Genomic DNA, 20,258 nt, shown 5'->3' with positions numbered 1-20,258 from the left:
TTTTTTTTCTTGACGGAGGATGATGGGGCAGTTGGAGTTAAGTGACTTGTCCAAGGTCACACAGCTAGTAAGTGTGTCAAGTGTCTGAAGCTGGATTTGAACTCAGGTCCTCCTGACTCCAGGGCTGGTGCTCTACTCACTGCGCCACCTAGCTGCCCCAGCAACTGATATTTTTTCTAATTATTTAGATCTGACTTTGTGTGAAAAGTGTTTTATAATTGTGTTTATATAGTTCCTGAGTTTGTCTTAGCAGGTAGACTCCCAAATATTTTATGATGTCTACAGTGACTTTAAATCAAATTTCTCTTTCTATCTCTTGCGGTTGGGCTTTATTAGTAATATATAGAAATGCTGATGATTTATGTTGGTTATCCTGCAACTTTGCTAAAGCTGTTTATTATTTCAAGTAGTTTTTTACTTGATTCTCTAGGATTCTCTTAAGTATACCATTATATCATGTGCAGAGTGATAGCTTTGTTTCTTTTTTGCCTATTCTAATTCCTTTGATTTCGTTTTCTCTTATTGCTAAATCTAGTACAATATTGAATAACAATGGTGATAATGGACGTTCTTGTTTCACCCCCTGATCTTACTGGAAATGCTTCTAGCTTATCCCCATTACATACAGTGCTTGCTGATGGTTTTAGATAGATGCTACTTATCATTTTAATGAAGACTGCATTTATTCCTATGCTCTCTGGTGTTGTTTTTTTTTTTTTTAATAGGAATTGGTGTTGTATTTTGTCAAAAGCTTGATTGTTTCAAAAAATATATATAATAAATTCTACAGGTTATTTTCAAAACTGTCCTGCCCATTTGTGCTTTCTTCAGTTTTTTTTTCTGTGTATTAAAAAAAGGTTTCAATGGCCCTATTTTTGGGGAGAATAAGTATTTCTGTGCCTTTTACCCCACTCAAAACCCCTTCAACCCAATTAAAAAAAACCCTTTTTAACAAATAAGTGTAGCCAAACAAAACATCCACACTGTAGACATGTAAAAAAAAATGTTTGTCTCTTATGTCTATCATCTCTATATTAGAAAGTAGGTAACATGTTTGGGTATGGGGGAGCTGGGGAGCCCGCCTCAGTTCAGTCATCTTGAACAGAAGTCCCCATCTGCTCCATTGTCACTGGCAACACTCTAGACCAGACCTCCATTATCTCATATTTTTACCACAAAGGCCTTCTAACTTTAATTTCCAAGATTTTGTTCTTTAATTTAACCTGCACATTAATCTCCCTTAAATATTATTTTCGTTGTAGGTAAACAAGCTTAGCTGAAGCAGCAGGGTTCTCTGAGAATCAATAAGTGCCAGAAAGGTCAAACCACCACTTCTACTCTGACCACAAAGCTATGCTCCTATATTCAGAGTTGGCTGTTGGGTACAAGGTAAACTGGTATTTTAGGACCCTGGGTCCTTAACTTGGCAGGGATAAGATAGGTAGAATTAGCTATCTGTTCATACAGGTAGTAAGCAATAAAACCAGATTTTTTTTTAAAAAGTTTTTTTTTTTCCTTCTCAAAAATGGCATGATATATTGGTAAAAACACTGGATTTGTAATCAGAAGACTACTCCTGTATAACTTGGCATATCTCCTAACTTCTTTGTTTCAGCTTCCTCTTCTGTAAAAAAAAGATGGCTAGATTAGATAGGCCTTGTCAGCTCTAAATGCATACTATGATGCTTGCAATTGGTCAGTGAATCATGCAGCCTAGGAAGAGGAAGAAGGTCACACTACTAGCTGCTGCTAAAAAAAAAAATAAAAAAAAATCCCAAACTTACTAAATTGAATTGAGATACTCCTACAGATATAGTAGATAGCTTCTCACAGTGGAGAGACTGCTGACCTTGGAGTCAGGAAGAACTAGTTTCAAGTGCTGCCTCTGTGTCCTAGGCAACTCTAAGGCTGTAAATTGCAGAGCAGGTCCAAATCTATATTGGTAGAGAGTTCCCTTCCTTGGGGTTCCCTACACTGATGAAATCACAAATTCAACTAAGAACAGCAACACAACCCGGGCTGTAAGCCTGATGGCAAAGCCTAATCCTGAACACATATTACTTGGGCTGCATGCTCTTTTGTGACAGCTATTGCTTCCCCTCCTGGTTGTCCTTGGTTTTACTTTTAACCTCATTTCACCTCCATAAACATTTTATTTTTTTTGACTGGGGAATGGGGCTGAGGTAGCTGAATTACTGTCCCACTGAAAGCATGCCTACAGCCTCTATCACAGTAAAGAGCACATAGTGGGTCAACAGGGACTGACTGCTCGATCATATTTCGGTTTCCTTTGCGGAGTTTTTTAAAAAATATTTTGATAGCTATTTCAGCGTCATTGATTTCCTTTGCAATCTTATCTATTTTATTGCATTAAATTTAAAATATGATTCTGAGAAGGCTTCACCAGACTGCCACAGAAGAGGTAAATAAAGCATCCCGGCTCTAGCGGCATCGGCCGGAACAGAAGGGCTGCCGCGGCTCAGGCCCTCTCGGTCCGGACTCAGCTTCTCACCGCGGGCTGAACGAGCCAAGCCGGGCACGGAGCCGAGCCGGGCATGGTTTGGGCGTTGGCCCGGGTAGGGAAGGTAACGGATCCTCCACGCGATCCAATCTCTTACCACATTTGCCACCCGGGCCCGGGTTCTTTGGGAGCTTCAGAGGGAGCAGCGTCCCCATCAAGGGAGGACGCCTTGAATCCGGTTGCTATTAGCAACGGCCCAGCGTCGCTTCCTGTTCCCACTTCTCCCCAAGTCCCCACCGAAATCCGTTTCCGGGGCCAGAGGTCGTTCCCGCCCACCTCCGCGTATTCTCCAAGATGGCGAGCGGCGGCGGCGGGGGGGCGTCGGTTGCAGCCCTCTGGAGCGAAGTGAATCGTAATGGCCAGAACGGCGACTTCACGCGCGCCCTCAAGACAGTGGACAAGAGTGAGTGCCGAGCCCCTCGCGTGCTCCCTGGCGGCGGTAGCCGCCCCCGCCCCCGAGAGGCGCCCGCCGCCTCGGAGAGATGTGGCCTCTCCGGCGCGCGCCCCGCAGAGGAGGGGAAGGGGAGAGGCGGAGACGGGCCGGGGGACCCCAGCCGCCTGCCCGCGCTTGTCGGCAGGACGCAGAGGCGCGTGGTCTTGGAGCAGGCCGGGTCTCCGCCAGCAGCCTGGTCCCCGGGCCGCAGTGCACCGCCCCGCCCCAGGCCGGCAGCCTTGGGTTCCTCAACCCCTTTAAGCCACGTGTACTTAGCCTCTCTTCCCCCACCCCATGTCTAGGAAGCTCGGGGGGAGGGGGCATTTAAAGGGACCCGCAGCTTCTCTTCCCTTCCCCGGAGAAATTGCCTTCTCACCCGGCCCCTCCCTCTCTGTCCTCTGCGTGCTTTGCCAGCTCCGAGGAGGAGCCCCCTCCAGGAACTTGGCGGATGGCCACAAACTGCGGGTTTGGGGTTTCCAGATCACTAGCGCAATCGCTTCTCTTTATGGAGGTCTTGAGGTTTACGAAGCACTTTTATATCCGTTTTATTATCCCCATTTCACAGGCGAGGAAAGTTCATAGAGAGGCAGTTTTCAGTTTCGTGCACTTGACAGGAAGGACTTCAGACTCCCAATCCAGCCTTTTCCCACTATGCCCGGCTGCTTTTAGGAACTTGTAGTCTAGCTGGGGAGACAGGCGTATATGCATTTTGCATTTCCTACTTCGGGAAAAAAAGAGAATAGAGAACTGAGCTATCTTTGTTTTTAACTTGCCCTCATCAGGCTTGGTCGTTTCAAATTGTACTCCTTAGTATTAAAATCTTCTCTTACTTGAGATATATACTTATCTTTAGTATCTTTAGTAATAGCTAATACTTATAATAATTTAAGTATTAAATTTTATTTTGTCAAAATGAATGTTATATATTATTTATAGTAAAGTATTATAACTGTCTTATACTTGGATAAAGCATTAATATTCAGAGCATAGATTCTAGCTTCCCATTCCTTTTTAAATTTTGCTTAATAATTTCCATCTAGGCATAAAGTCTTGCCCAGGATCCTGTAGGTTAGTAAGGAGTAAAGCTGAGATTCGAAGTCGTGTTCTTTCTCTGCAAACGCAGTACTCTTTCCAGTATACCTCTTTTCCTCTAACCTGATGAGTAGGGCAATGCCTGTCACAGAGGGCAGGGCGAGCGTTAATGTGATGGGTGACCTGTTCTTTCTGTTACACTTGAGCCTTACAGAAAATGCCCTCTATATGCGGACTTTTGGATGTCATGATAGATGGTAATGAAGGAGGTACGAATGTTAATGATAGCACAATAGCTGCATTAGTATTCCGTGATATCTCTTCTATAAACTAGATGTCTTGTAGGCATCTTAAACTCAAGTTCAAAACACAACTAATTTACCTCATGCTCCCCCAAATCTACTCTTTTTCCGAATTTCCCTATTTTTCTCCTGGGGCATCACGGTGTAGTCACTGAGGTTTGCAACCCTGGAATCATGTTCGTATCACTGTTCCTTACTGCCCCTTACCTCCAGAACGTTCCTGAAATTTGTCCATCTGTCTGTTTCCATGCCAAGAAAAGCCCAAATGGGATCATGAAGAGTCCGGCACAACTGAAGAATGACCGAACCATACCACACCACCTTACTTCAGGCCCTCATTACCTCTCACATGAACTGGTGCAGTAGTTTTCCTACATCATCTCCATGCAAGTCTCTTATCTCTCAATACCATCCTGATCTGGGGCAGCTAGGATTCGAAGTGGATAGGGCACTGGGGCCTGGAGTCAGGAAGACCTGAGTTCAAGTCCAGCTTTAGCTATGTGACCCCGGGCAAGTTGTTTAACCTCTTTTCACCTCAGTTTCCTCAACTGTAAAATGAGGATAATAACAGCACATAACCTCTCAGGGTTGTTCTAATGTTAGCAATGAAAGAGATAATGTTTATAGTACAGTGTCTGCCACATAAGCCTGTGTAAATTTTTATTTCCATCCCTCCCCATTTTTATCCTCCTCTTAATACTCCACCTAGCTGCCTAAATGATATTCCTCAAGTACCAGTCTGACAATGTCATGCACCTGCTTAGTGACCTATAGTGGTTCCCTGTAACCTCTAGGAACAAATGCAGATGCCTCTCTGGCTTCAAAGTACCTTTCCAGGCTTATATATTAGTCCCTCTTCATACATTTTTTAGTTCCATCAACTGGCCCTTTTGGTTTTTCTTCAGCATGACAAAATGTTCTTTAATATTTTGTCTGTCCGCAACCCTGGAATTCATTCCCTTCTCATTTCCCCCTATTAAAATCTCTAATTTTTCCAGAGGTTACCTGTCTACATGAGGTCTTTCCTGATAACAGCTGTTAAAGCCCTCCACCCCCAAATTATCTTGTATTTATGATGTATATACTTAGAAGTATGTTATAATCCATTTAGAATGTAATCTCCATTAGGCCAGAGATTTTTGTTTTTGTCTTTATATCTTTGCTGTCTTACATATTATAGGTGCTTGTAAATGTCGGTTAATTGTTCGACATGGTAATTTTGTCTAATCAGCTTTTGCTTACTACAGTAAGGTGAAAAATAATGATTTTTTATATATACGTGTATGTATATATGCAAAGCACTTATAGTTATTTCAAACAATGAAAAAGTAGCCATTAATTTTCATTGTTAGCATTGCTAATTTTGTTTAAATTAATCTGAATTTGATTTTTTTGGTAAGCATGAAACTAAGAACTATCAAAGCAAGGGAAAAATGAATGTGATGTTTTTTTGTTGTATTTTTGATGCTTTTTTGATTTTTACACAATGACTTTGTTATATCCCAATGACTTTGGCATCTGCAACCTTTCCCTATAATAAAGAAAACCAGTTAAGTAAAACTAGCCTAAGCTTGTATGCAATCTCCTGTACCCATGGTTCACTACAGTTCACCCAAGAGGAAGGAACTATTTTATCATTGTATCTCTGAAGCCAAGATTGGTCATTCATGCAGTGTTATATAAAAGTTTTTTTTTTAAACCTATTTGCATCATAGGAAATTAGCCATCTAAGTTGGCCAATGAAAATTATGGTGGTCCTTAGATTGAAGTTTTAAAACTGAAAGGGTTTTAGGTGGACAGCGATCTCCATTTTGCAGGTCTCCATGATTTTCTTAACAGGGGTGGGGAACCGGCAGCCTGCAGGCCATGTGTGGTTCTTTGACTCAATCCAAACCTTATAGAACAAATCCCCTTCATAAAAGAATTTGTTTTGTAAAACTTGTTAAAACTATTTAGTCATAGTGATGTTATGCTTTTATTATAAGAATCTATCCATCTGGGCCTTTTTTTTTCAGGTTGTTTTTTTCCCAGAATGAATGAAAGCAAGCACCTGAATGGCTTTTTGGTGAAATTACTAGCAAGATGAGTTAGGAATTAGGAGAATTATTGTGGTTGAGTTTTTGTTGTTGTTTTGGATACAAGTGTATACTTGTTTGGTCCAACTATACCCAACAAGGCATGGGTCCCAAGATGAAAAGGTTTGAGAACTGCTAGAATAGTTTTACTTTTTGACTGGATATATATCGTCTTGTAAACTTTTTTGTTTTTCACCCATGAAAAGTATTGAATTTTGATATCTTTGAGGAAAACCTGATTTTTAAATTTGTATTGTTCTTTACAGATTAAAAATGAAGAAACATCACTTTTTTGCTGACTGTGTTGAATTACTCCCAGCTAAAGGGGATCCTGTGTGTTAGGAAGGAAAAAGTACAAAAGATTTGGAGCTAAAAATATTATCTTTATTTAGTATTGCAGATCAACAAAGATGATATAACTGCTCTGCATTGTAAAGTGGTGTGCCTTATCCAAAATGGTAATTTTAAGGAAGCCTTGAGTGTCATCAATTCTCACACCAAAGTGTTGACTGGGTAAGTAATTCAGCTTTGGTGACATTGGAAGTTCTGAGTGAACCGTCTTGTTTCAAGTAGAATTACTTTTGTAGATTACTTTCCAACTTCATTGATTTGTGATAGAGTTTATTTCTTTTCCCTTGATAGTGCCTCCGAAAGTAGAGAAGGGTCAGAATTGCAAACTATTACTTTTGGCAACCTTAACAAAAACTGTGCAAACAATTAATCTGACCTCTTCTGCCTCCTATACTCCAATCTCCTTCCTTACCTTTAAAATGCCACGAAGAGGATAGAGTGGGCTTCACTTTCTTTTTTATTTTTTTATTTTTTTTGTATTTTGTTTTTTGGTGGGTTGATGTGGGGCATATAAGGAATGATGAAAGTCTTCAAAGAACATTTGGGGTTAAGAAGTTTAAGAACTGCCCTCTACAAAAAGACATCATTTTACTGATTTGTAATTTCATTGGTACTATAAACTCATGGTGCGGGAGGAGATTCCCTTGACCAATGCAGAGTTGCAACTCTTCTGTGAATTAGCATCTTAGAGGGTGCCTCGGAACACTCAGTCACACAGTTAATGTGTTTCAGAGATGCTTTTCCTAATTCCTAGGACAACTCCCTAGCCATCAGACTTCACTGCTTCTTGAAAAGAAATACAAGGGATAAAATCAGTTATGGAGAAAAACATGCTAACATTTAAGTACCAGTTTAGACAAAGCATGTGTTGAGATCTCCCACATCGAATGATGGAAATTACTGCTTTCAGTACCATGCCAAACTGTTTAGATGATTTCCAAGATCTCTTTGGATCATAGTTTTTTCTACTGGAGGTAGTCTTTTAAACTTGTTGGAATTATTTCCTCCACTCCTTCCTTGTCCCTTTCTCCATCTTTTCCTCCTCCCTAGCCAACACACTAGACAATCTCAAAGATGTGCAAGTCATTGTGGAATTTGAGGTACTGGGCATAAAACATATTTGTATTTATAAGTAAAAATACATACCAAGTCCCTGTAATCTTTAAAGGGATACCATTATCATTTCACTATGCTAAATATGAAATGTTTGTGTAGGAAGTTTTGGTTAGCTGAAATGACAGTGGTATTAGAAGCAGTGTGGTACAGTAGCAAGTCCTGGACTTGGAGTGAGGGAGCCTGGGTGTGAATCTAAGAAATTGGTCATCCCTTCCTGGTTGTGAGACCTTAGGGAGGTCACTTCAGTCTCATTGTAAAATGAGAGGGGTGGACTAGATGGCCTCTGGAGTTCCTTCTAGCTCAAAATCCATGATCATACGATATTTTCAAGTGGTAAAAATTAGTACAAAGAAACATTATATTGCCTTGTACCTTAAGAAAAGCCTGTTTTCCTTAAGATTTATGTTGGAAAGCTCTTTCTCATGTCATAGGTTCATTTTGAAGACTACACATAATTGATAGTATTTCTCTGATTTTTGTGTACTTAATTTATTGCTTTAAGTGCTCCTCCTTTTGATACTTCCATTCTTTTTTTTCTTGCTAGTGGTTGAGTTTTTACTTTTTGAGCTGGTTTGGAAACATTTACAAGGCTTTTTAGAATTAAAAAGCTCTTAAGATATATAATAAAAAATAATTGTTTTGAGTATCTTTGGAGCAAGGAAAATTTGGTATATTTCCTTTATGAAAATTAAGCAAGGGTAACATCATAACAAGACCTTACTTGTTTCAGATAGGCATCGGAGTGTCTTAAGAGGCTAGATGTCATTTCACTGTTTCCTCTAATCATATTCTGATTTGTCGCTCTTGCAGTGATTCTATTTCCTTTGAGAAGGCATACTGTGAATACAGGCTGAATCGTATTGAGAATGCCTTGAAAACAATAGAAAGTGCCAGCCATCAGACGGACAAACTAAAGGAACTTTATGGACAAGTGGTAATTACCATTTTAACTGTTGTCGATCCTTGAGAATGATCTCACTTCTTTCTTTAGCACGGGCCAGGAATAGGAACCCTGGCCTACCCTGATGTCCCAAGGAATAGGCTGGCAAGTCTGCTCTTTGAGATTTGCTGAAGTTCATTCATCCTCATCTAGGACAGATCTAGCAGACCTACTTCAGATCTTCAAAAGCAGCTGAATAGTCTGTTGTATGTGTATGTACGAGTTATACGGATGTTATACATTCCATATGAAAAAGCTGTTATGAAGAAAAACTTGGTGGGGGGGGGAAGGGAAGTGTGGAATCAAACTCTTTAGTTTGGAAAAAAAGGCTGAGAGATGTATTATGATTAAAGTTTCTAAAATCATAATGAGGTTTGAAATAAGAACACATTTGGTGACCACAACAAATCCCTGCTACTTATTTAGGCTTTATATCCCACCTATTTCCAAATGGATTAGAACTGACTTGGGAAACCATTCCTAACATAAAACAGATAATCAAAGATAAAAATAACATCCTTTGAAGCTTAAAAGACATACATTTAGGACAGATAAATGCTGCTATTACTTTATGTAGAAAGTTGTAAACAAAAGAATTTGTTACCCCCAAGAGGTATTATAGGCTAAAAATATAAATAATGCCTGGAAAGATTTAGATAAGTTCATGGATAATGCCCCAGTAATGTGGTGCCTTTTCTGATTTCCGCAGCTGGAAGTGATCTTCCTCATATTTAAGCACTTTTGCCAGGATCTTTCTTGTGCCCTCATCTTATTCTTTGTATCATACTTACCCTGAGCATATAATACTAGCTCTCATTAGATTGTAAAGTCCCTGAGGGCAAGGATTGTATTACTTAGTATTTCTGGCTTCTGGCAAATGAAGTTTTCAGGATTAAACTACAGATAGTATGTTTTCATCTTTTGAGGTTAACATTGGGAAGGGCAAAGATTGCTCTTCTAACATGCTTGACTTTTAGAATACTGGATTTGATGTATCATGGGATAGGCCAATTTTTAGTTTCTTTGTAAAGAATTCTGATGAAGTCAGTGGAAGTTATGTATACTGTCCGCATGCACTGGGAAATTTGTTTTGTACAGAAAATTGGTGGCTAGAACAGAAAACAAAATGGAAAGGATAAGCAGCAAGATGGAAAAAAAAGCGGAGAGCAGAAAAGTCTTATTAGAAGAGACTGTCAGGTACTTTTGTTGTACGTGATGATGTTCCAGTTTGTCAGGGCTTAGCAGTCTTTTTATATGAAGTCTTTTTGTAATTATATTTGTTTAATGGATTTAGGAACATAAATTAAGGCTTTCTTTCTTGGCCTTTCTTACAAACTTTTCCTCTGACTTTAGACAAAGGAAAGTAGTGAAAATGATTTACCTCTTAGTTAAATGATTTACTTAGATGGCATATCGTGCCTTAAAAGGAAGATATGAATTTATACTGTTGAAAAGCTGTAAGGATTAATGAAAAATGGCATTGTAAAAGTATTGGTGCCATGATACTACCCTTGCTTAATTTTCATAAAGGAAATATACCAAATTTTCCTTGCTTCCTTACCAGAGAAAGAAAGTGTCCAAAGAAGAGAGTAAACTATTGACTGTTCATTCTTTATGAATTGGAACTTTCCTGTTTAGAACTTTTAAGAAGGCATGAGCTTATAAGTACCACCAATGTGTGTATTTGACTAACGCCATATTTTTTTGTTTACTGTCTTTCTCTTCAGTTGTATAGGTTGGAGCGTTATGATGACTGTTTGGCTGTATACCGAGATCTTATTCGAAACTCTCAAGATGATTATGAAGAAGAAAGGAAAACAAACCTTTCAGCAGTGGTCGCTGCCCAAAGCAACTGGGAAAGAGTAGTACCAGTGAGTTTCCTTATATACCTGTTCAGCCGTGAAATCATTTTTCATTCTAGTAATTGACTTGGTAATTTTTTCCATAACAGGAAAACTTAGGCCTCCAAGAAGGCACTTATGAGTTGTGCTACAATACTGCATGTGCACTAATTGGACAAGGCCAGCTGAACGAGGCGCTGAAAATCCTACAAAGAGCAGAAGGTAAAAATATTCCTAGAGATTTAAATTTAACAGTTGTATAACTATGCAAAATGCCTTTCCGAAAAACGTGAGCTTTGTGCATTTCTACCTGGGATTTAATGTTGGAGCATGGGGATTTGAATTTCCAATCTGTAGGTTGTCAGATGTTAAGTGCCAAAAGAAGAGACCCTCTCTCTCTTTAGTTTGCTCTGTACAGTAACACGCACCCATGGACACATTTTTTGATGAAATCTGTTTAGTCTATAGAAGAGAAGACTCAGGAAGGACATGATAATTATCTTCAAACATTTGAAGGATTGTCTTGTAGAAGAGGGTTACACCTCAAAGCTCCAGGGGACCAAACTAGGATGAATGGGCACAAGTTGTAGGGAGGCAATCCTGGCAAAAAGGAAGAAACATGTTCTGATATCTATCTGAAAGTGGAGCGGCCTGCTTCTTGGCTTATTGACAATCAAGCAGAGCATAGATGACCACTAATTGAGGATGTTGTAGGATAGACTTACATGTTACACATAACTGGATCACATTATCTTTAAAATCCTTTCTGGAGATATACTCCCATGTGTGGGGGGCAGTGTGGTATAGTGGATAGAGTGTTCTCCTTGGAGACAGGAAAGTCTTTGTTCAAATCCTGTCACTGATATACACTTGCAGTGTGACCATGGAAAAGTTACGTAACTGCTCAGTGCCCTAGGCAACTCTTGAAGACTTTAAGTTACAGGTGTTGGCCTGCATCAGTGGCAGGAGTTTCCTTTGCCAAATGTGATCATCCTGTTCTCTGAGCCATCTCACTTATCTCAGATTCATACCAACACCTCCACATCATTTTAGTGTTAGCAGACTTCTTTGGTTTTTTGGACAAATTCTAGGAGGTGTTTGCTCTTTAGAGATAATCAGGTATCATCAATAACAGCATCCCATCCTATTTAATATTTTCATAAGTGTAATGTTACAAAAGTTGGTTCTGTGTTAACTTGTTTCATGATAACTTTTAAGTTCTTGTTGAGGAAGAGGATGTTTGGTTAGAAAATGTTTGACTCGTTTCAAATAAACTTAGTAAGAATTATATGCTGTCATTTTAGGACTCCTGAACCACTCATGCTTTTTCTTTTTTGACACATTTTCCCCCTCATGAGTCATAAATTTGAGATGGTTAAGAACAAAGTAGGTGGAGGAACTGATGAGAATAATGATGGGCAAGGTAGAAATAGCATGTGCTTACATGTCCCATGGAACTGACAGGAAGAGCAAAAGAGAAGACTAGATATTCATAAGTGGCAGTTCAGTGTAGAATAGCAGAAGAAAAAGTCCAGAGAGATGGAATTACTGAGATGATAACAATGTCTGCAGTGTATTTGATGCTCTCAATAAACTTTGATTTGGCAGATAATTAAAAACTTGACTCCTTAAATCTTCTCCATGGACTCTAGACCCAATCATGTGGAATATAGAGAGGATGAGTTATAATCTAGCCTAAGTTAATTTTTTAAACATTTTATTTCCTATAGATCTTTGCCGTCAATCACTCTCAGAAGACTCTGTAAGTATGCCATTGTTGCTTTTTTTTTTTTTGGCAGGGCAATTGGGGTTAAGTGACTTGCCCAAGGTCACACAGCTAGTAAGTGTGTCAAGTGTCTGAGGCCAAATTTGAACTCAGGTCCTCCTGACTCCAGGGCCGGTGCTCTACTCACTGCGCCACCTAGCTGCCCCTGCCATTGTTGCTACATCAAATTTTAGGCATTTGGGATCTAATAATTTTTAGATTTGGTGATTTATTGACTGAACTAATTCAGTTATTGAAATTCTGCTGTCTGCATTTGGTCATTAAGTGCCTTTGAATTGAAAGTCTGGGTAGAAATAAAATTTGGGTAACTTATATATTCTTTTGAAGAAAATATTTTCCCTTGTATCTAAGATGTACCTTAAAAAAATAAGCATAAGAGAACTTCATACATCTCTATTGTTGCTCCTGTTTTTTGGGTGATAGTCTATATGCAAGGAGTCTGTTTTCCTTCTAAAAGTTTTCTTCATGATCTCTTTAAATTTACTACTCTCAACCCATATAGTCATTTCAATCTGGGGATTACAAAGACGTTGAATCATAGAATCAAAAGAGACTTTAGAGACCGGCTTGTAAAATCCATTCCTGAGTAAGAATCTTTTCTGTGACACCCAGCAAATGGTCATCCAGACTTTGCTTGAAGATTTCCTGTGAGGGGCTACCCACTCCTGAGGCAGCACATTCTAGTCTTGGGGCACTGTACTTGTTATGTGGTGTTATTTCAGATTAAAACCCTATCATATTTTCTTACCTAGGATGTGACTGAAGAAGACATACAAGCAGAACTAGCAATCATTCATGGTCAGATGGCATATATTCTCCAGCTCCAGGGCCATACAGAAGAGGCTTTGCAGCTTTATAATCAGATAATAAAATTAAAGTAAGGGATTCATGAAAGTGATATGTTGTATTCTTTCATGAGGACTTGGTTTATTTTTAATGGCTTTCATTTTTTGACTGTCATTTCTTGTCTACAGGCCAACAGATGTGGGATTGCTTGCTGTAATTGCAAATAACATCATTACAATTAACAAGGTAGGGAAAGTTCTAAATGAGGTCATCATTACTGTCTGTGCTGTCTGGTAATGCATGCTACCTTTCTTACAGCAAACCAGAAAAATTCTGTTGGAACAGAATCTAAGGGTAATTGTTCTGGTACTCAATTTTTGCATTATTTCATGAAAATTCGAATTATGGGTCATAGTTTTAAGAATTTCCTTTCCTTTCATTTTAGGTAAACTATGTAGAAATGTTAGCTTTGTGTGTGAATTGGTTAGATTCCTCTCTGTTTAAAAAAAAACAATACCCAACTTTTAGTATGTATTTTTGTAGTTTATTGTTAGACTGTTTCGTTTGAGGAAAATGATCATTTTTGGAGTATGTTCAGTGCTGTTTTTCTACAAGAGTGTGTATGGTTTAGATGATCAAAAAAATTTGATTACCTGTTAGCCAGACTTCTTAGGAATCATTTTAGGCTGGTCTTTGGATGACAGACACACTGCTTGTGATATTTAGTCATTCATGTGCATACATAATGAATGAGCATGGCGTGATAAGAGAAGGGAGGTTGACCTGACCAGATTATGGCAGATAGTGAAAGCCAGGGAAAGAAGTATAAACGTGGTGCAGTAAGAAATGGAGAACAGTGGAAGTAAATGATGCAAGTGGTGGTTGAGCATAATTAGTCCTGCTGATATAGAGTGGAGTAAAAGGAAAGATGCTAGAATCAGGAAAATAATTTGATTTCTTAAAGTTTCTTTTGGATGGAAACATTTTGGAGTTTTGAGAGGCTGCTGGTGTAATGGAAAGAAAACAGGATCTGGAGTTGGAGGGCTTAGGCTTCATCTCTGGTCCTGCCACTACCTGAATTTGCTGAGCAAGTCACTCCAGCTCTTTGAACCTTGATGTCCACCACTGAAATGAGGCTGGACTAGAGGTTCTCCAAGCCTTCTTCAGACTAATTTGTGATTCTTACACCGGATTATGTCCATATTTTGAAGGCAAAATTCATTTATACGTGTCAGCTATCCTTTTAGCCCTATTAAAATCAGTTAAACTGGCTTACAAAGTATATTATAAATATTCATTTAGATTCATTACTGATGTATTACTGGCTCAGTTTACTCTCAGCTAAAACAATGCTGTGACATGATATGCACACAGTAGATTTTTAGTTCATTCCTTCTCTGTGCATCATAGCTTGCATCAACTATTCCTACCATGCTAAGTCTTCTCATAATTTTCAAAAGAACATTCTTTACATTCTTTATGTAGTCAAAGTCTTCCTGTGTGAATACTCAACACTGCTCTCAGCCCTTATAGTGATTTCAGGGATTACAAAGAATCATTGAGTCACAGACTTGGAAAAGGACCTTAAAAGCCAGCTCGTAATAAGAATTCCTGAATAAGTGTCTTTTCTATGACACCCCTTACCTCATAAGTGATCATCCAGACTTTGTTTGAAGATTATCTGTGAGGAGCAATTGACCACCTCCTGAGGCAGTCAGTCTAATCTTGGGGATCTATACTTGTTGTGGAGTTTTTCCTTATGCTCAACCCTGAATTTGTCTCTTTATGATTTCTACCCATTATTCTTAGTTCTGCCCCCTAGAGTCAAATAGAGCAGGTCTAATTATCTTAATTTGTCCTGTCCATTTCTTACTTAACTTTTCATTTTCTTGAAGCCATTCTCTTCAGTCTCTTCTCTTTTACCTTCTTGTTTCTTTTCCAACCTTACATAAAAGATGGAAGCAGAAACTGGACCAGAAGGTTGTTCCTCATTTTTTCTTCCCAGTCTTAATCTCTCACTTTTTTCCCCAATCACCTACACGACTACCTTCTTCCTCAGCTTATGGCTTTCTGTGTTCTGTGTGTTCTCTAACAGGAGGAGTAATGAATTTCAGTATCTTTGTTCTTTTAATTTTCATAGTAAATTTACTTTTTCTGTTCATTTGTATTAAAAAAAGCAAAGTGATCCATTGCCATCACTGAAATACTTGTTAGCAAAGTGCAGCTGAGTAAAACAGTTCTCTAATTGGTCCACCTTCAATGATGCTGCCAACTGCTGAGCCCTTCCTTACCTGAAAGTAGGTTCATAAGGGTCATGGGAATAGTTGCACTTAGGAGCATTTGAACCACTGGGCAAATCTGAGTTTCTTTGCAGTACTAAAGATGGCATATGGAGACTTTGTTGTTGATCAGTCTTTTCAGTCATGTCGATTCTTCATGGCCCCATTTGGGGCATTCTAGGCAAAGATATTAGAGTGGTTCGCCATTTCCTTCCCCATCTCATTTAACAGATGAAAAAATTAGGCAAACAGGGTTAAGACTTGCCTGGGGTCACATAGCTAGTAAGTGTCTGAGATCAGATTTGAAGTCAGGTCTTTTTGACCCCAGGCCCAACGTTCTATCCACTGTGCCACCTCTCTCACTGCCCAATATGGGGACTAAGGACCTCTTAAAGACTAGTTCCGCTTAAGGGACTTAATAACTGCACTTTCTCTTTAAGGGTCCTATAGAATATATCGTATTTGTAACCTAACTACATTTAACAAACTAGATATAATGATATCTAGTTGCAGAGTCTTTCTATAACATAGACTAGAAATCTTAGGAGATTAAAGAACTAAAAGACTGAATGGCAGTTAATGCTTGTGGATTTTTTTTTAATAGGACCAAAATGTCTTTGATTCCAAGAAAAAAGTGAAACTAACCAACGCAGATGGAGTAGAGCATAAGCTTTCCAAGAAACAGCTGCAGGCTATAGAATTTAACAAAGCTTTACTTGCTATGTATACAAACCAGGTAAGAGTCTCCTAATTATTGTTAAAATTGTATAGCATACCAATTCTTTTTTTGCTTTTTTTGCAGAGGTATTATTTAAGGCTTAACTGCTCAAATCTGTTTTATGTCAATTTATTTTTTCTATCTTTGTAAAACTACATACCATTTTTTCTCTTCCTGTTGTGACCAAAATATCGTTACATCTTAGGTATGATTTGCTTATTGTATAATTTCAGATTTCCTAGAATGTGTGCAATACACATGAATTTTGAGAGAGAGAGAGAATAATATTCATACTTGTTAGTTTTGATAAATTCTCTCCGTTGTTCTGTGTCTAATCACGTTAAATAAAATTGAATTCTTTAAAGTGCTAATCATGTCTTAGGTTCAAGAACAGGTTTTCATTTTTGTTCTATGGCTATATAGAATTATTAATGTTAATGAGAGCAAAGATCTTAACTCTCTCTATTCCTAAAATTCAGATTAAATTATAGTTTAATATCAACTTTCCCTGAGTGCAGAATTCAGGATCTATGCATTTTTTTTCCTTTGGTGCTGATTGAAAGATTACTTAAATTGTTCAGTGATAATTATTAGACATTGAGTTAAAAATATTTAGATGAAGTTAGTTTTTAAGCAAACCCTCATACAAAACACGCCTGTAAGCTAATGAGATTTTATTTTAAATGTGCTACTTTTTCTACATACAAAGATATATTTACTTCCCTGAAAAATACCGCTGTAGAAAGCTAGATACTTACTGAAAAAATGCTGACATTGCCCCGATCACTTTTTTTGACTTTGTATTTATCCTTGTGACGTACTTCTTGAGGGCATTAAGTTCTCATTCTTTGAGGTTAAATTTGATTTTATGGAACTGTTGGAAATTATGAAGAGGCAAAAATGCGATGAATAAAAGGGTTGTTCACATTGCTGTTGGTAATGTTTTTGGTACAAAAAGGGGTGTAAGTGTAAGGTGAGGTGCTGTCCTTTCGTGATTCATAAATTAGCTATGAAGACAGTTCCACAGAATGTACTTTTTTTATGGAACGCGAATTTGTTAAGTTACTTGACTATATGCCGTTTACTGTGCTAGGCTTTGGGGAATACAGTGACAGAGAGGAAGCGAATTCGTTTCCTTCAAGGAACTTTCAAACAGCATTTTAAGGAGAAAGTTCATTCAGAGATTCATTTTCTTCTTACATGTTAAGACCAATCTTGTTACTTTATAGAAATTGGAAGGTACAATACATTGTACCTTCCAAATAAATGCAGCTTATTCTCAAGAACAAAATGAGAATAAGACTACATAAAGTGCCATACTTATTCTTCGTAATTTATCCGACTAAAATGACTATCTTATTTCACTTGGTTTTATCTCTCCTTTTATTCTGTACTATTTGTCATCATGGTTGTAATAATTTACTTATTTATGCGAAAAAATGAAATCTTGTCTATCTAGGCAGATCAGTGCCGTAAAATATCAACCAGCTTACAGTCCCAAAGTCCTGAGCATCTCTTGCCTGTGTTAATCCAAGCTGCCCAACTCTGCCGGGAAAAGCAACATGCAAAGGCAATAGACCTCCTTCAGGTGATTAAATAATTTATTTTCGCATGGTATTCGTGATCGTTATGACCTGCTGTATCATTTTCATCATGATTCAGCAGCTCTTAAAACTTGATAGGGAGATGACGGCAAGGGGTAAATGTAAATCATAAACCTGTTTTAGTTCATTTTTATATCATGTCATTATTAGATTGTGTTTGCCCTATGGAATTCCCTTCGCCATAAACACACCGAGTGCCTTTTCATTTAGAGACCTATTTTATCTCAGTTCCAGACTGCTTTCTTCAGAACATGCTTTCTGTGCTGTCTGGCTTGATCAGATGGACCACAGAAAGCTACCGTTTGTTCATTCCTAATTTCTAGATTAGTCATAGCCCAGATTTATGAGGTTTTGAAGATACACTCTGGCTTCTGATTTTGCTAATGGAGAAACTGACTTTTTGGTTTACTTATTTGGAATTTGGGTGAGAAGCAAGCAAAAGCAGACATCATTTATTGGAAGATCTACTTCAGATTTATCGCTTACATTGCGTGAAATACAGTGAAACATCTTCCAGGAAACCTGATGTTTTTGAACATTATCCAGAGAGAAAAGGTAAAGGGCAGAAGTTATAGTAACTATACATTTTTAAAAACTTATTCAAATCCAGTTATAGTAACTATATACTTTTTAAAAGAACTTACTCAACTCTATAATGATCATCATTCCATGTTTGTAAATCACAAGAAACTCAAGAATCAGCATTGATACAGGGCTTTAAGATTTACAAAGCACTTCACATTTGATTGTCACAACCCCATGAGGGAGGTGGTACAGTTATTATTCTCATTTTGAAATGAGCAAACAGACTCAGAGAGGTTAGGCACTTGTCTGTGGGCACATAGCTGCTGTGTGTTGGAGGCAGGATTTGAACTCATGTCATTCCAGGCTTTAAGCCCAGCTTTCTATTTCTGATACGTTATGCTACTTCTCAGCTTCTACAGCATACCTTTGAGCAGAAATATGTGTTGAAATGATTATCCTAATTGATCTTTCAGAATAGGATTTTCCTGAACTTCTGTGATTCAAATTGTGCCCTGGAAATTTATTCATTAGAAGCTGTTTAAAAAGTTAGATAGTTGAGAGATTAAGAGTTGACAGCAGTGAGTTGATTAAATAAAGTGTATGATGAGTCTCTATTTTTCCCCTCCAAAAATACTTAGGAATTTTCAGAACAGCATCCGGCCAATGCAGCAGAAATTAAATTGACCATGGCACAGCTGAAAATTGCTCAAGGTACCGATGCGTTTAATAATTTTGTAATGTGATTTTGTTTTTAATGAAACATGGAATGATTTGAGTTATCCTGAAGTAACTTTGACTTCACACAAGGTGAGAATATAGGAAGAACCATGTTGGAGTCTTAAGAATTTTATCAGTGAATTGGTCTTTTGATGAGATCTTTATATTTCCTTCTTAGAGGAATGTTGGAGGGTCTTGACAGTTAAAAAGTTGCAAACAAAGTATGCTCATAGAATCGTGTAACTGAAAAGAACTTTGAAATAATTTAGATCCACCCTTTCACTTAACAGATGAGGAAACTGAGCTCTAGAACTTGCCCAGGGCCAGTCACTTAAATCCAGGTCTCTCCCTCATGTACGCCTTCCTCAAACTCTGAATCATAGTTTAAGACTACCTTCCTTCCCACGGGCAACAGCAAAAAAGCCATTATATAAATTATCTGTGTATATGTTTTGTTCACATATTTGAATGATTATTTGAGTCAGGTAGGAGCATTGCCTGTATCTAGGGAAGGAAACTTGTCTTCTGAGTTTGTTAGCACTTGTAGCTCTAGGTTTATCTCCTCGTTCACCTCTGTATAATAAAGTAGTTCTCCTTGCCAAGGCAAACTTGTCTGCATACACAAGCGATCCCATCCCATCTTCTGTAGCAGATTGCCCTCTTTATCCCTGTTCTCTCATACATCTTCGGTCCTCCTGTCTGCTTTTCTATAGCTTATAAACATGACCGTGTCTCCCCCATCCTCAGGTATGTCCATCGTGCCAACTGTCATCTTACCTTTCCTCCTTTTTGTGGCTAAACTCCTTGAGAAAGCCATCCAGAATAGGTTCCTCTGCTTCCTTTCCTCACTTTCTTAACTGCATTCTGGCTTCTCACTTTATCGTTCAATCAAAGCTGTTTATTCTAGAGTTAGCAGCGGTTTCTTAATGGCCAGATTCAGGGGCAGTTTCCCAGTCCTCATCCTTTTTGACCTCTCTGCAGCCTTTGACACTACTGATCACCCTCTTCTTCTTAACACTCTCTTCCTTCAGGTTTTGGGAACATTAGTCTCTTTCTCTCTGTCCACTCTTTCTCAGCCTCTTGTGCTGGATCTTCATCCAGGTTATGCCCAGTAATAGCTGTTGTCCGGCAGAGCTTCATCCTGAGTCCTCTTCTCTTTTCCTCCTACTATTTTACTTGGTGATCTCATTAGCTCCCACATGATTTAGTTATCATCTCTACGCTGCTGACTC

General features: G+C 38.4%; 1 protein-coding gene across 1 annotated transcript in view; it reads left to right on the top strand.

Annotated features, from left to right (window-relative positions):
• Positions 1-2,779: 2,779 nt before the first annotated feature.
• SRP72 (signal recognition particle 72) overlaps positions 2,780-20,258 on the top strand; it is a 38,423-nt gene continuing 20,944 nt past the window's right edge. The window contains exons 1-11 of the mRNA XM_036763008.1: positions 2,780-2,924; positions 6,756-6,876; positions 8,641-8,764; positions 10,498-10,641; positions 10,722-10,833; positions 12,342-12,373; positions 13,150-13,274; positions 13,372-13,429; positions 16,067-16,198; positions 17,640-17,768; positions 18,948-19,020. Coding sequence (XP_036618903.1) covers positions 2,816-2,924; positions 6,756-6,876; positions 8,641-8,764; positions 10,498-10,641; positions 10,722-10,833; positions 12,342-12,373; positions 13,150-13,274; positions 13,372-13,429; positions 16,067-16,198; positions 17,640-17,768; positions 18,948-19,020 — 1,159 coding nt within the window. The 5' untranslated portion in view covers positions 2,780-2,815. The remainder of the gene's footprint in view (positions 2,925-6,755; positions 6,877-8,640; positions 8,765-10,497; positions 10,642-10,721; positions 10,834-12,341; positions 12,374-13,149; positions 13,275-13,371; positions 13,430-16,066; positions 16,199-17,639; positions 17,769-18,947; positions 19,021-20,258) is intronic.

The sequence above is a fragment of the Trichosurus vulpecula genome, chromosome 6 (genome assembly GCF_011100635.1).
Source record: "Trichosurus vulpecula isolate mTriVul1 chromosome 6, mTriVul1.pri, whole genome shotgun sequence".
NCBI lineage: Eukaryota > Metazoa > Chordata > Mammalia > Diprotodontia > Phalangeridae > Trichosurus > Trichosurus vulpecula.
The sequence above is the reverse complement of the archived record's forward strand: the minus strand, read 5'-3'. Positions and strand labels throughout refer to the sequence as shown.